Below are 16,479 nucleotides of genomic sequence, written 5' to 3' on the forward strand. Positions count from 1 at the left end.
GAAGCAGGCGTCAGATCTCCTGGAACTGAAGTTATGGATGGTTATGAACTACCATGTGGGTGCTCAGAACCCAGGCCAACAATCCTCTGCAAGCATAACATGGGCTTTTAACCACTCAACCGCCTCTCTAGCACCCCCAACTCTGTTTATTTGTGGACCTCTCTGATGAGTTTGCCTCAGAGTAGAATGAGCTTCACTCCGGGACCCTGCAACTGAGCTGCCCAAAATACGAGTCAAAATACTAGTAAAGACTGAGTTCTGTAGGAACAAGTCAGGTGACTTGCTGGTGGCTGGAGATAGCAAAGACAACTTAGGAGAATAGGCTATCCCAAAGGCCTTAGTGGATGACATGCTGAAACTGTGTCGTGTTTTGTTTTGTTTTGTTGTTGTGTCTGTCTGTTTGTTTGTTTGTTTGTTTGGTTGGTTGGTTGGTTGGTTTTGGACACAGGGTTCCACTAGGTAGCCCCGGCTAACTTACAATTTTTAATCCTCCTGCCTCAGCCTTCAGACCTGCTGGGGTTGCCAGGCACTCCTTCAAGAGCTCTGAGAAAATAAAATAGATACCGGGTGACTAGAAAAGAAGACATTCTCCCAAGAGGAGACAAGGGGATGGCATCCACAACTCAGTGAGCTTACAGATTGTTGCACTGGAACCTTGGGCACTTGTAGATTGTCCTGAAGCTGTTTGTATTTTAATGTTAATTATACTTCCCCAAGAAGGGCAGCCTAGTAACTTGACTCAAAGGAAACCTCCCCGTTTTAATTAGTAAATTAAAGGAAAGCCAGTGACTGGGTGGGGCGAGGGAAGGTAGAGAGGACTGAGAGGTCTGAGGAGGTCAGAGGATGAAGGGGGAAGGTTGTGGCAATATGGAGCTTCCCAAGGACCAGCTAGACCCAGGTGGGATTTATTGGTGTTAAAAAGCTATGAACATTAAGGATTTTACAGGTCTAATATCTCATATAAAAGGGCAGTTTGTATCGTTGTCTATTTAATGTAATCTTGTTGTGTAGAGGGTTTGTGGATTGAGAGTTGAATATATAAACCTGTATGAAAAGCTACCAGACTGTAGAGTTGTGTTTGTGGGATTTTGGGATACAGAAACACCCGGGACAGGTGGAGAACAGGCGGTAGTAAACCGACAGGGAAGAGAGTTTCGAGGACAAGCTGGGCCGTCGGGGCTCGGACCAGGCACCAGAGGTGTGCAAGGCTTTGTATCAGGGTTGGGCCTGAGGAGTGAGACCCCAGAGCTGGTAAAGAGATAAACCGATTTTTATTTTTTAATATTTACTGCAACAGGCAGTGGGTTAGAGAAAGCACAGGAAAGAGATTGGTCATAGTATGTAGACCTCCAGTACCCTCCTTATCCTGGTACCTCAAAGAAACAGGCCTGAAGGAAAAAGAAGGCAGGGCAAGAGGAGTTCCGCCCCCTCAAGGGTGACCGATTCCAGATCGAAAGTATTCAGAACAAGTGTCACTTTGCTGGCATGCATTCATCATGTAGCTGGGTCTGCAGTGATCCTGGCTTACTTTCTTTTCCTAGCGGGCACTTTGCCTGCCTGAAGTTGATTTCAGGGGCATCACACAATGTGTGTACACTGCACACAGACACTAGGCAGGCCATTTTGTAGAAGCCGTTTGCATGAGTGCAGGCTTTGGTTATCTCGTGAGGAATCTTGGACCCTACTTCTCACCAGACACCAATGGACCACTGTGGCTCCAGCTCATAAAATTCAGAAATCCAAAACTCTGGTTCTTCAGTTTCTACTAATTAAGCCCTAACTGGCAAAATCAATCAAACAAACAAACAAAAAGCCCATCTCAGTTGTTTGCGGAGTATCTCAAATACAGTCCGGCCAATGAAGCAATGGCTTTGCAAAATGATGATTTATACCTGAATTTACATCTTTTCGAATTCATATACTTATGTATCAACCCTTTACAGTAAAAGCAGTGCCATGTACCATTACATAGACCATTGAGTAAAGGTCCGAGGACAGAATGTTTCAGAGAATTATGAAAGCTATGGCATTTACTGACCTCTTCAAATTAATTTTTCCCATGTCAAGATGAAGCCCAGCCATTCCTACAGTATCTCACTTAAAGGGATATATTTTTCCAGTTGAAAAGACGGTTAGACCAGCCAGCTGTGTTGTCTCTCCGGGAAGTTAACTGGCCCCTTCCCCAAAGAATAAATGTCTTCAATCACACAAAACCCAGAAATGAACTTAAATATCTGTCGTGAACTATTCAAAGAAGCTTTGCTGAATTCATATGATGGTACGCTGCAAATCAGAGAGGTTTTCAAACGGTAGTGAGAGGACGTGAGGACATTCCTGTGATACCTCGAGAACAGGCGTCAGGGAGCTGATGCCCACCCCAGTCGCTCTACCCTGTGACTGGCCTCGGGGTACATACCAAATATTAACTTTTCCTTTCATGTTCCAGAAATGGATAACAGTTACTTGCCCTAAGATTTACGGTGGCAGACGTGGCTCGGTCCCAGGAGTTGAGTCCCAGGAGAAAGTAGCAACAGGGTGACAGGGGAAAGGTCTCTGACAGCCAAAGCCCCAGAGAAGCTGTCTGCACGCTGGCTCACACAAGGGGTGCCCTCCCAAGGAACCCTGCACAGGGTTGCCTAGCAGGCTGCCTCTGGAGACTTCCCAGGCTCCTGTCAGCCACATGCTTCCAATATTATTGTCTTCGGCCTCTCCTGCCAGATGCCACTTGCAGAAACTGAGGTAAACAGGCTCTAAAAATACACATTCTCCAGGCGCAAGGGGAGAGGGCATGAGGGAAACAGCGGTGCTGTCGATGAACTTCAGAGCACAGTGGCTGAGGCGGAAACCCACTGACAGCGGGGGAAGACCCCACCCAGGACCCAGACTGGCTGTCCCCTTAAACTTCTCTGACTCCCTGCAAGGAACTAGTTAAACCACACAGGATAGAGAAGCGGAACAGACAGAGAAGGTGTATGAGCCAGCATATCCCACCAGCCCGCAGACAGGCTTCTCTTCAGGACTTTTTAGGGGTAAAGAAAAGGCTTAATGGTATATGGTAACTAGAGAGAGATCACATGTGCCTTTGTGGGCAAAATAACTACTTAAATTTACACCACAAATCTGTACAGTTGAAATATTAAGGATCCCCATTGGCTGCTTAGAGCAGATGTTCCGTTTGCTAATACAAGGTCCATAACACATCAAGTAATGAATTTAGAAGCTTTCCACACAAGCACTCTCATGTCTACAGAAAAGACGGTTGTGACTCGATTTTAGGAGAGAAGTTGGAGCTCAGTGCCTACCCCTGCCTTTTATTTTGAGGAAGGCTTTTTGGAGATGAGGATGTGTATGTGCAGCTGAGAGCTAAGATGAATGACCGACATGCCAGAGTGGACACAGGCTTCTCCAAGAAGCAGAGGAAGTTGGTCCTTATCGCTGCCTCTTACATCTTCCAAGTGCCTTGTATTCCTGTCTTTCGTTCACTTCCACTGAAAAAATATCACCTCAAACCCTTCCTTTATTGCTCCCACTGGCTAGCAGAGCACAAAAGAATCCAAAGCATTTTACAAGAACCGTTGTCCATAACATACAAGCCAAACACAGGCAACAATTAGCAATTCTGAAGGAAAAAAAGAAAAAACAAAACAAAACCTGGCACCTAGCTTACCACCATTTGTCACCTTTAACAGATGTACATCATACAACTTGAGCAGTAATGCAGATCTTACAATTTTCTGAAAGACCAACCAAGTCTGAGAGGATGTTTGAAAAACAACATTTCAAAAGCCCATGTGACTCATGAAAGGAAGAATTGTTTCTTTGGTGTAGTTTCCTTTCGTGTACGTGGCTTGACAGAGCAGAAACAAATACTTTAAGACCATAAGGGTCATAAATAATATCAGAGACTCCTCTTCCAACTCACTGCACAGCCCACAAGGATTCCAATAGGATGTAGTCAAGCGTCCAGCCACCAGACACATGGGGACCCAGGTGACTTGCACTGTTCCTTCCAGCTCGGCCTATGACTTATGTCAATGGAATTTTTTAAGGAAGAGTTTTTTTTTCAAGGTTGATGCTCACACTGTATCAAAGAACATAGCGTTCTTCATGGGGTGTTCTCCCTTGTTTTAGAGACAACTTGCTATGTTCCCACCTAAGAGCCAACCATGGGTATAGACAATACAGTCATAGATACAGAGATGACTGGCAGATTACAGATTACTAGATTACAGATACTAGATAGGAACTGATAGATGATAGGTCATTAATATCATTAATATTAAAGATAGATGATGAATGGATTACAGATGACAGGTAGACAGGTAATATATAGATGAATGGTAGAAAGACAGTCAGATTGATGGATGCCAGATGATGTATTTTTTTGCATGTGTTCCTGACTGTACTGCTCATTTCTCCCATAGCTTCCATCCATGCCACCTTGTCAGAAAGGCCTTCCCAGCTAAGAAGAAGTATCTTCTTATGTCTAGGGGTCTCTTGATGTGGTATACATCCTCAGATTATGTAGCTACTGTTGGCATCTACCACCCAGATAGAAGACCTTTCTCTTGTCTTCTTCAGGATCCTAGGAAAGGCAATGTCACACCCAGACACACCCATTGGACTCAATCCCCTTCTTACGAGCGTTGTTACCCTGCTTTGATTATCACTGTGAGTTCTATAATCTGGAGACATGTTCGTTGACTTTGTTTCTCTTTTTGGAGATTCTCTGGACTCTGCATGAACAGTATCAAAGTGTTCCAATCAAGTGCCTTTCCATTTATTTGGTCTCTCTTACCAATAACATGTATTTTTCACAGTATATGGTTTACATATTTTCACCCATTCCTTGGTCTTTCAGTCCTTTGGAAATTATTGTAAATGGAGTTTCTTTCACAATTTTGTCATATCAATCCTTGATAGGATGGAGAAATACTGTTGACCTTTGTACATTGTTCTTGTCTTCTGCCGCCTTGCCAAACTGGTACTGGAGATTTAAAATCTGGGGTGATGGTAAGGTGCAGCCATGCCTGAGAACCCTGTGTCCCATGTCCCACACCATCCACCCCTGCCTCACTTCTGCCCCATCCCGTCCCCACTCCCACTCTGAGTATTACTCTGGGCGATACGGTTATGTCTTTCATTGCTGCATGTCTGGCTTAGCAAAGTCCTCTCCATTGATATCAACAGAAACAGGTATTAGCTAGTTCCAGAAAAAGGAGTGAAGAAAGCCTAAAAGGGAAATTATATATCCAACATTGAAGTACTTTTAATTTAAAGAACCTTAAATACTTTAAAGTGATTTTGCTACTCTTTCTGGAAGGAGGTAAAGAAACCTTGTAAATCTGAACAGTCAATATGGGAAACTAAATCTGGGCTCCACTAAAAAGTGCCTCTGGTTCCCACTAATGGAGAGCAATCTCTCTTTATCTCAAGTGATCCTGAAATACCTCCTTTAAGACGTGGTGACGGGGTAACTGGTCCAGCCCTCACAAAGAAGCAATGAGATCTGCAAACTGGAAGAACATTCCACCAGAGCAGATATCTCTCATGGTGGACACCTGCTTCCAACACAGGTGACCCCAGAACACTCCTGTGGACCTCAGAGGCTTTTCTTCTGCCTACTCTAATCCAAAAGAGACCCATCTGGCCCAGCCTCTACCTATGACACACAGAAGACTCTTCTGGCTCAAGGAGTAAGAAAACAAAAGGGCTTGCCAAGTTTACATCTTTCCATTTCCTCCAAGGCAGCACTGCCCTCAGAACCGCATGCCCTCAGCTGGCACAGGAGTGCCAGCACAGACCTGGCACAGGCAGTGAGGATAAGCATGCCCCCGTTCTACACGGCCAACGCTGTCGCGCTCACCCATCTCCACCTCCATCCTCCTCTCGTCTGAGTCCTGACCCAAACTCTTACACAGCACGGCTCAGCCTCTCAGATGGGAACACAGTCTGAGGAATAGGAAGGGAAGCAAAACTCATGCTGATAAAGGCTCAGGAAAACCCCTCTTCCCGTGACTAAACAGAATAGAGCCGGCCAGCCTTGTCTATGAGAAAGCAGGGAGCACTGCCTTCCTCCAGAGAATTCAGCATGAGAGTTCGAATCATGCGACAGACACAAAGTGTGGTGGGGTAAATAGAAAGAGCTTTGTGATGAAGAAGAGGGCTGTGGTTGGGATCTCCAGGGTTTTGAAGGACTGCATCCCCTTCGAAAACTCCCAGTGTCACGGGACTGCACAGATGATCTTTACAACCCAGCTCTCATGGCTGCACCCTCTCCAGTGTTCTTGGAATTGATTTTGGCTTTAGGACAAGGCGGAGTGACTTCCAAGGGGGACTCTAGGACCCTGCTCTCTGCCTCTTTCTGCTTGCTGCTCTCCTGACCATGAGGTAAGGGGCTACCTCTACCACAATGCATTGACATCACCACAAGCCAAAAGCACCCGAAACAGCTGTACCTAAGCCGCAGTTCTCCCGGTCGTCTCCTTGACTATTTCAGGCACTCAGCTGGTGACAGGAAGGTGACCAGTAGCGCTTCCATCTGAAAATCCCTTGTTGTGCCTTTACAGAAACCCTGAGACTGGCATCACCCCATTTCGCATGAACCACATCAGTCTCTGAGCGCAGTTTTGCTCATGTCCTGCTCTTCACGGTCATGTGTCTAACTGACCGTCATGGTTAGCTGATCAGGGATCAGAGGGTGACGGCTGTCTGAACACGAAAACCAGTCAGGGGCTTGTAGAGGACTTCTTACCAAGCCACTAAGGGTAATTTATTGATCCCTTCCCAATTTCTCGAAGCCTAGCCTCAGACCAGATTCGACCCCTGCACTGGTGCAGTGGAAACCACAGAGCAAAAGGCGGACATCAGAAGTCCCTGATGCTGCTTTGGACAGTAGACCCTGAGATAAAGGAGGCATGGTGTGGGAGCATGTGGGGACCCAACCAAACTACAAGGAAGAGGTCAGCAGAAGTTCCCCAAGGGGCAAAAACTAAAAGATATACTGGAGAGATTGCTTGGTGTTGGTAGGACCCTGAGTGTCCCAAGAAGGAGGTTCAGCTTTCTGTGTGGATCGGGGAGGGGATAACAAACAAACTAAAGCGAAAGGCACCCTGGAACATGTAGCTGGCAGTGGGCCCGTGCCTGGGTATGAGCCTACAGAGAAACAACAGGCAAAAACTAGACAGAGGGTCATGAGGACCGTGCCAAGGGAAAGACAGAGCTGCTGGAGGCTTTATTTGTGAGAAAGGTAGTGAGGGTCATTTTGGAATAGGGTGAAGGATGGATGGGCAGAAAGCAAGCACCCTAGAGGAGGACAGGGAAGAGCAGTGGGCAGCATCAGGCCTGTCAACTTCTGAGTTATGACAGACCCCATCGTTACCGCCTAGAGTACATGGGTTGTTTTTACAAGAGGAGAAACAAGTCCTGTTTCTCCTCTTTGTTATTCACCAGGACAGTGGTATCAGGTTTCTTCTTACCCAGTCACCAGGTTGAGAATGCCGTCCCTGCTGAAAGTATGCCCTTTGCTGAGCAGGTTCCTTTACTCACGCCATGTAGTGTCTCACCTGCTCCTACCTCTGGTAACTGGTGTCTCCATGTTTCTCTGCTAGAGCACCCTGACCTCCTTCCTTTGATGTTTAGTGCACCACCTGGTGATACACTCCATCCCTTGTTCAACCCACATGTCCTTAGCTCTGAGACGTGGCCGGCTCGTCCAGGCCCCTGTCGTTTCTGACTTGGGCTGTTGTGTTACACTCTGTGTTCGTTACGTTTCACAATTACTGTAACAAAACATATAATAGGGACTCAAGGGAGGGAGGATGTGTTTGGGCTCACGGTTTATGAGACTTTATGTATCCTAGGCAAAAGGCATCCTAAGTAAAAGGTGGCAGGAGAGGCTCAGTCTGTGGCAGCTTGCTCACATAATGGCAGTCAAGACAATGGCAAAACAAGAGAACTAGGCTGCAGCCAGGAGGCTAGGCAAAGCAGATTATCCTGTTCTTAAGAAGGTGATCTTTCTGACTCTTGCCTGTCTCCATCTCTTTCTTCCTCTCTCCCATCCCTCTATTTGAGACACTGGGCACTGACCCTTCCATCCTCTCACTGGGACTATCTCCCCTGCCCCCACACCACATGTGCCTGCACATGTGCACGCATAAATGTTTAGCATCCGCATTAGCTTCCTTCTGCCTCAGAACCCAGCAAGCACACTCTCACCCTAAGCTCTTCTATTGCTTCCTTCTTTTAGGTTTCTAACCCAATGACAATTCACCTACAGAGAATTGTAGAACCCCATCCCAGCAGCACTCCCTGCCTCCCTTGTCCCCCACTCCCACCCCTACCCCCTCCTTTGCATTTTTGGAGCCAAATTATTATCTGACTTCTATATTTACCCAGCATTTTGATCATGCACTAAATCTTGGGCTGTGTGAAAAGTGGGCTTTCGTGCAATTGTTCTAACCGAGTCAGAATTATTCCTCATACAGTAAATTCTTATTGAATGAAATCCGGGCAAGATTTGAGGCCATTTCTCTTAAGTGACAGCCAAACAAGCATCCGGGAAGAGGACTTCTTTGTTGGGATGGGGGGATCCAGGCAACCTAAGGTACCTTCCAATTCTAGGACAGTGAGGCTACCACTAAGTCATTCGGGCCCCAGGCTGGGACTATGCTTTTCTGCACATCCCCTCCCCCAACACATTATTTACTACTTGCCTTGCATACGTGAGAAGTGAGCTCAGGGCCTAGATGAGATCATGGGTCCAGGAAGCCAGTGCCTTCTTGAGTCATCTGTAACCTATTTCTCATACCGTTGCTATTCATTCCTAGTCCCCGGATGCCACCTAACCTGGCAGCCGCCTCGGGTGTCAGTAGGAAAACAGCGTCAAAACTGGTATTTTAAGCCAGAGATTTAACCAGGTAGACACAAAAGCAGTCACATAATCACTAAAACAGACGTAAACAAAGGGTGTGCTGAGGTCATTTCACAGTTAAATTCATTTGTCTGACGGCTGACTACTCAAAAGCAAGGCTAGGGAAAAGCGTACACCCAGCTTCGGATATGTATGCAAGGTGAACTCATGTAGCCTAGACTCAGAACCTACAGGATAATGGAGTGACAGGTACATCTGTCCACCTATCCAGGATCAATCAAAACTGTGGGAACCGGGGCAGGAAAAAAACAGAGTTGGTGTGGTCAGGAGAACAGAAAGGGGCTCCAGGATGTCATCTTGCCATAAGGTGCTTCCTTCCTTCCAGTGAGTTCTAGGTAAAATATACTTCAAACGGCCTTGCCTTTTCACCATTGAAAACCAAACAAACAAAAAAAACCAAAACAACAAACAAACAAACAAAGAAGAAGCCAACTTCTCCAGACTGACAAATGACAACGGCTCCAGAAGATTCTGCCAAAGGTGTGGCCATTGCTCCGGAGTTACTGTAACCAGTGTGAACACCATGTTCAAGTGTGTTCTGAACCTGTGTCTGCTTTGTGAACGTCTGTGTATTGTATATGTTCTGCATAAAAAATACTAGCTTGTTTGATATGATGAAAGTATGTATGGAGTATTTTTTGCCTGCCTGATTGTTTAAACCTTAAAAAAGAAAAAAAGAAACCTTTAAATTGGCCTTCAATACATGGTCACCAAGAAAGTTACAGTTGAGGGGGATGGGCAGGGGAAAACTAGTCTTGAGTGTCTTTGGATAGAAACATGAGACTTGTTTGGGTTTTTTGGACTTCAGTTTTTGGGGTTTTTTTTGTTGTTGTTGTTGTTGTTGTTGTTGTTTTCCCCATTAAAATATCTTATTGATGTTTTATTCTTGTTTTTATGTTATGACTCCTGATCTACTTTTGAAATTTAAGTTTAAAAGTGCAACCGTAAGCCACAGTATGCGTGCATTCGTGCGTCCATCCACCTTTTGGAAAATGGCTAATGAGGAAGATAGTCATACTCACGTCTTCCCAGCATTCCTTGCTCTGACACAGTTTAAAAGATGGAGTGGCTCTCTATACAATGAAATGTGGGTCAGGAACAACTGTGGTGCTAGCTTATTCCAGGTCTGGAAGTGAGCTTGCCCCTTCATCAAGATTCCCTCTGATGCCTCCTATACTGCCTGACAACAGGCATTATGAACTCTTCTTGCTCAAAAGCAGAAGTCAGACAGCTTGAACTGCTGGGTAGCAAAGCTTGACTAAGTCTGGCTCTCCCATCGTTGCTCTTTGACACAGATGTGCTGAACTGCAAGGGGAGGAGGAGGAAGAAGAGGGTGGGGAGGGGAGGAAAGGGGAAGAACTTTCCTAATAAAGGCATCAGTTAAAACCCGGGAAAGAACTGCAGGTTCTCTGCTTCATTTCAATTGCCAAGTATGTGCGTGCGTGCTTGCACGCACTCGTGCACATGCACACACATACACACTCACACAGAGGCACTTCTTCCTGAACTATGTCTCCTAGACCATCTGGGGGCTTTTCTTAAAGGTCACCCAACAGGCCTTGAAGGAAAGAAGGGCTTGATTGAAGAAGTTGTATGTTTCCTCTCACTTTTTAAACATTGGAAAATCCATTTGGCTGCAAAAACTGAATAGTAAAAAAAAAAAAAATCTGACCGCCTCGAGCCAACCAAGGGTAATGGAAAAAGCGGGGATATGGTTGGGCTCTATTTTCTTTTCACTCAGTGCATCCCGTCTTTAATCTGGAAGGCAAATAGGCCATGCCCAACATACCAACTCTTTCCAGGTGAAATTATCTAGGTTATAAAAACAAGCAACAACTGTGCTCTCATTATTCTTCATTCATGGCTGACATGGTGTCCAAAGTAAACCAGAGGCCAGCCCTGCCCACAAGAGAGCAAACCTATGATTTCTACCACCTTGAAAACCGACTCTTGTCATTTTTTTCCCCTTGACTTAAAGTGTCCAGAATTATCGGAAAGGACAAGTTGCAGAAGTTGTGAATGAGCCCGGTGTGATAGTTGATGCCTACACTTTTAATCCTTGGGAGGCTGAGGCAGGAGGACCGTCAACAGTTTAAGACCAGTCTGGGCTATACATCAAGTACTAGGCCAGCCAAAGCTATACAGAAGGCCCTGCCTCAAGGGGGATGTGGGGGGAGGGAAGAAAGAAAAGAGCTAAAGAAGATGTGTTGGTTTGAATAGAATACCCTCATAGACTCTTAGGGAGTGGCATTATGGAGGTGTGGCCTTGTTGGAGGAGGTGTGGCCTTGTTGGAGGAGGTGTGGCCTTGCTGAAGGAAGTATGTCCCTGGAGTGTACTTTGAGGTTTCAGAAGCACAAGCCAGACCCAGTGTCTGTCTGCCTGCCTGTCTGTCTGTCTGTCTGTCTCTCTTCCTGTGCCTGATGATCCGGATGTAGAACTCTCTGCTACCTCTCTAACACCATGCCTGCCTGTGAGCTGCCATGCTTCCCTCCATGCTGACAATGGCCTAAATCTCTGAACTGTTAGCCAGCCCCAATTAAATGGGCTCACCGTGTCTACACAGCAAATAGAAACCCTAAGACAGACGGGGAGCATGGATTTTCATGTTTCCATGGTTTTTATTGACAAATGAAAACAAAGAAAAGAAAAAAAAAGGAGAGAAATTTTCTGCATTCTGTCGATTATTAATTTATGACCTTCCTGAGAGATTTTAGCCTTCAGGCCACAAGAAGAAAATGACATGGTTTCTCTTGCTGTAATCCTGCCAATATCTACCTGTTTGACGCTACAGTGTACCTAAACCCTAGATTCCATCCATGTGGGTAAGACTGTGTTCACGTCTGTATCCTCAGCTCCCCTTGCTTGATGCTTCACCTTTCCTCCATATTAAAGCCAAGCGCGGAGTTCAACAGAAGAAACCATCTCCACACGTAGAAGGGCGGTTTACCAGCAGTGACGTGCGCTGTTCTCCTTTCTCTGATGTCACTCGGAGCCAGAATTACCTACGGCAGATGTTCTAAAGCAGAGCCTGCAGAGACCCTGTTGAGGGCTTAATCAATAGGTTAAGAAGTATCAGAGGCTGGAGAGATGGCTCTGTGGTTATGAGCACTGGCTATTCTTCCAGAGGATCCAGGCCCAGCTCCCACACGGCAGCCCATAACTGTCTGTAACTCCCAGTCTGGAAAATCCGCCGCTCTCCTCTGACCTCCTTGGGCACCAGGTGCACGTGTGATACCCAGGCGTACACGAGAGAAAAATGCTCATTCATACAAACTAAAAGAAAAAAAAATTTCTAAATGAAGTAAAAATAAAAAGTGGCAAAGACTGGGAACAGAACTCAAGTCCTCGGCAAAAAAACAGCAAGTGCTCTTCACCGCTGAGCCACCTCACTAGCGGGGCGCCTAGATACACACTTTTGTGTCATGCTTTGCATAGGAATAAAACCTCTAACAGTGAAAATCAAACCCCCCACCACCACACAATTATTATTTGCTGCTACTTCATAACTGAAATTCTGCTTCTGTTATGAATCATAATGTAAACATCTGATGTAGAGTATCTGATATGCAGGCCCTGTCAGGGGTCGTGACCCACAGGTTTATAAACTCCCAAGAGCAAAGATCTTTTCTCGGTTTTGTTTCTATCACTGAGAATTCTTGGTACCCGAGAACAGTTCCCAGGACTCTGTTGCTACCTGACAGATAGATAAATAAGTGGTACCGTTCCTTACTGTCTCTCAGTCCTCTGGCATCTCATTCTTCTGTTTCCTGTCTTGATATACTAACCAAGCATCCTTTTAGGAAACCAGTAACAAAGGGGACAGACATTGTAACTAACATCACTAAAAGAGGCAAAGTTCATCCCTAGACATCGGTATCATTGTTGTTGTTGTTTACTAATGCAGAGGAAGAATTATTTGGCACATTTTAGAAGTAAAAGAAGAAAATTCATTGAGTTATTTCTTAATTTTTTTTTCACCCAGAACAGTCGAGAGAACTTCTTAGAGACCATGTTTAACTTAGGACATGCTCGATGGGTTTTTTGGTTTTTGTTTTTTTTGTTTTTTGTTTTTTTGTTTTTTTGTTTTTTGATCCTGAACTAGAATCTTCAGAACAGAAAATCTCTACTTACTCAATAGTTACATGTCTCTGGATGTGGTGGGTCGTCCAGAACTCAGGAGACTGAGCAAGGGGATCTGAGTTCAAGTCCAGCCTGGGCTAAATAGCAAGTTAAAAGCAAGCTGGAGCTACATATATGTATCGGCACACCTTGTCTAGAAAGCTCAAGAGTCAGGGTACAGCACTTCCCTGGCATGCATTAAACCCTGGTGCCATTCCAAATGTGTCTTTGCCTTCCAGAGTAGGGTCAGACTACAACGAACTCGGTATGCCACAGAAAGATATGCTCTACCTTTCATGATTTTTCGCTTTATAACTTTCCCACGATATGAACATGGAGAACTTACAGGTGTACAAAAGATACACTGGCACTCTTGGAGTATGGTCATCTTGTCCAGAGACTGTTCACACAGGCAGAGCTTGCAAGTGACGAGCGGGGCAGGAATCAGGTCTCCAGCGGGTGGGTTTTCCGCAGTCATGGTCAGACACTGGAGCCTGTCAACGGAATCCATCAGCCTGCCTTCAGCCTCCTCTATCCCTACAGGGGAAAAAAAAAAAGTAAGGAACCAGTACAGCTAATGGTAAACTCATGTCTTTGTGGGGGTCTGGTTGAGCAAATCTTCACCATCAGTGATTTCTAAAAGTCCAGTTGAGCGTTTCTGAGAACTGTGGGATGGAGTACGCCTGATCTTGACAAGGTCTTCCCAGAGTCCTGAAATTTAAGCTGACCTCACCTCACTGTCCTGATTCCTATCATGTAAGCAAGCTGTGGGAGTGGCATGAGGAGATGTTGGTAAAGTGCACAATTCCAGGTAGACGGGATGAGTAAGCTTTGGAAAACAATAGCACCACACAGTGACTCCAGCTAATAATAATAGCAGTGTTGTGCGCTTGGCAGTTGCTGAGAGCAGATTTTATATGACTCTCACTGGGGAGACAGAAATAAGCACTAGAGGTGATGGTTACATTAACAATCTTGATTTCCTCATTTTGGGTGTGTGCAAGCTACCTTAAAAATGTCACGTTGTGCACTGCTGATTGTGCCTTGTAACTTATACAGACATAAGAATATGAAACAGTAATAAAAGAAAAACTTAAAGGTGACAGAAACGGGGGAAAGCCAATGAGATCGTTGTGCACCAACTAGAATGTGCCAGTACCTACTAACCTTATAAGCCACCAAGTAGTAACAAATGACTTGGTCAAAATAAGTTAAGGGGAAGCGAACCAATGATTAGTTTCCAATATGGAAGGCATGCTGTTCCTGGGTATAGACAAACAAACCTAAAGACTCAGTGTGCTCATTCTACTAGTGATTAAAGAGGTATCCCCCAAGGGCAAACACAAATCAAATTAATGCACATGTTAACTTCAGACTCCCCTTTAAGACCTTGTAGGAGCTAAAAAAGTAGAGAGAGAGATAGACAGACAGACAGACAGACAGATAGATAAAAGTGTCACCTCTTCCCAAGACTTCCCAGGATATCACTCTCACTGACCCACCAATTTCCCCCCAAATGTGTCCTCTCATCTGAATGCAACCAGTAACTGCTTCCTGAACAGGGCAACAGGAATTGTCACAGCTCAGAACCACCTCACACCTCAAATATCAATTACCCTTCAGAGCCAACTAGAGCTAGGCATGGTAGCACACCACTGTGATCCCAGAAGTCAGGAGGCAGAGGCAAGAGGTCAAAGTCAGCCTGGGCTATATAGTGAGAACATGTGTCATAAATAAATAAATAAAGAAACAAATAAAAATGGGGGAAAGATTTAGGATGCTAGTTGGAGGATGGTACCATGAAGTCACAGTGGTGTTCTTCAAATCAGGCTCCTGATCACTTTCTTATGGCCTTGCCTGGTATTGCTTTCTAGAAGGAAACTTCACAGAAGGGCAATTAAAGGATTTGGTTGTGTGCGTGTGGGTGCACGTGTGGGTGTGTATGTTGCCACGGTGTACCCCTGAGATCAGAGGGCAATATGAGAGAGTTGGTCCTCTAAGTTCCAGGGACTAAACTGTGGGTTTTGGAACCAACCCATGTTAAATGGCTGGTACTCGAAGTGCCTCTAACTACTGAGACATCTCACTGGTTAGCTGAGACAAATGTTTAATATATTCCTGAGAACACAGACATAACTGGGCACCTCTTTTGAGGTGTCTTAGACATACTTGTGGTTTGTTTGCTTGTTTGCTCGCTGGTTTGTTTGTTTGAGACAGCATCTCTCTATGTAGCCTTGTCTATCCTGGAACTCTATGCAGTCCAGGATGACCTCAAACTCCCAGAGATCCATCAGCCTCTGCCTCCCAAGTGCCAGGATTAAAGGTGTGCACCACTACATATGGCTTATATTTGTGTTTTTAAGACGGAACTATTGGCTGTATTTAACAAGATCTACTGAAATCTAATCCTGTCTCCAGTTATATCCATAATTTTACTTCTTAGTTTGTGAGTGACCCGCCTAGGGGCTATGAAACAAAAGTTATGAAGTATTCAAAAGTAAAACATATTTATATAAAAATATTTAAAACATAAAACCCTTTTTGCATTGCAGAAACACATTTTTGAAAGAATACAAAGTCTTTCAAAAAGCATCCCTGTAACTCAGTGGGACACAGGAGAAAAGTGATGTTTCATTCTTTCAGGGTTTGAATAATCCAAAGTAATGCCTCAGAAATTAACACTAATTTCCTAAAGTGATAGATTTTAAGCATTTTCAAGTAATAGCATTTAATTAAAAAAAAAAAAAAAAAAAAAAAAAAAAAAGCCAAGCTACCACTGTATAAGAGAGTAGAAAACTGAGTGCTTGTTCTTGGGGTGAGATGCAGGGCCGGTCCCTTCATGACCTCTCCCAATCCCTGTCACAGAAGACTAAGGTTGCCCCAGAAACAGATTGAAAACTGGCCTTGGCTTTTGTCTTTGGGGAAAACTAATAATGACTATTATAGATGATAGATAAATAGATAGATATAGACAGACAGACAGACAGACAGATCAATCTCATATAAGAAACTCTTCTATCATGAGTTTATTGAGTTTTTAAAGTGATGATCATCTGGTGGGGTGCCCACACTAGACAGACTATGAATGCCTACAGAGCTTGCTAGTATGCCTTGGCCTTTATCTAAAGACTCACATTCTGTGCCATGAGAAACCACTGACGGGACATCAGCCTCCCACCTTAACTACCTAGCAAGTCACATGAAGCTTGGAGAGAGGACCCACAAGAGAACTGAGGACACTCTGTTTAGGTTCATTCTTTGCCACCTTGACACAAGCTAGATTCATTTGAGAAGGTAAACCTCAATTTAGAAAATGTCCCACCAGATTGGCCTGTGGGAAGTCTTGTAGGGCATCTTCTTGATTAATGATAGGTGTGAGAGTTCCCTAGGCTGGTGGTCCTGGGCTCTATAAGAAAGCTGGCAGAAC

At 44.9% G+C, this 16,479-nt stretch overlaps 1 protein-coding gene across 1 annotated transcript in view; it reads right to left on the reverse strand.

The window, feature by feature from the left end:
- Positions 1-16,479, reverse strand: part of RNF144B (ring finger protein 144B) — a 51,238-nt gene that overhangs the window by 25,919 nt on the left and 8,840 nt on the right. Inside the window, exon 2 of the mRNA XM_080921187.1 lies at positions 13,399-13,589. Within this exon, the coding sequence (XP_080777313.1) occupies positions 13,399-13,563 (165 nt within the window). The 5' untranslated portion in view covers positions 13,564-13,589. The remainder of the gene's footprint in view (positions 1-13,398; positions 13,590-16,479) is intronic.

Source organism: Micromys minutus (assembly GCF_963924665.1).
Source record: "Micromys minutus genome assembly, chromosome: 1".
NCBI classification, from domain to species: Eukaryota; Metazoa; Chordata; class Mammalia; order Rodentia; family Muridae; genus Micromys; species Micromys minutus.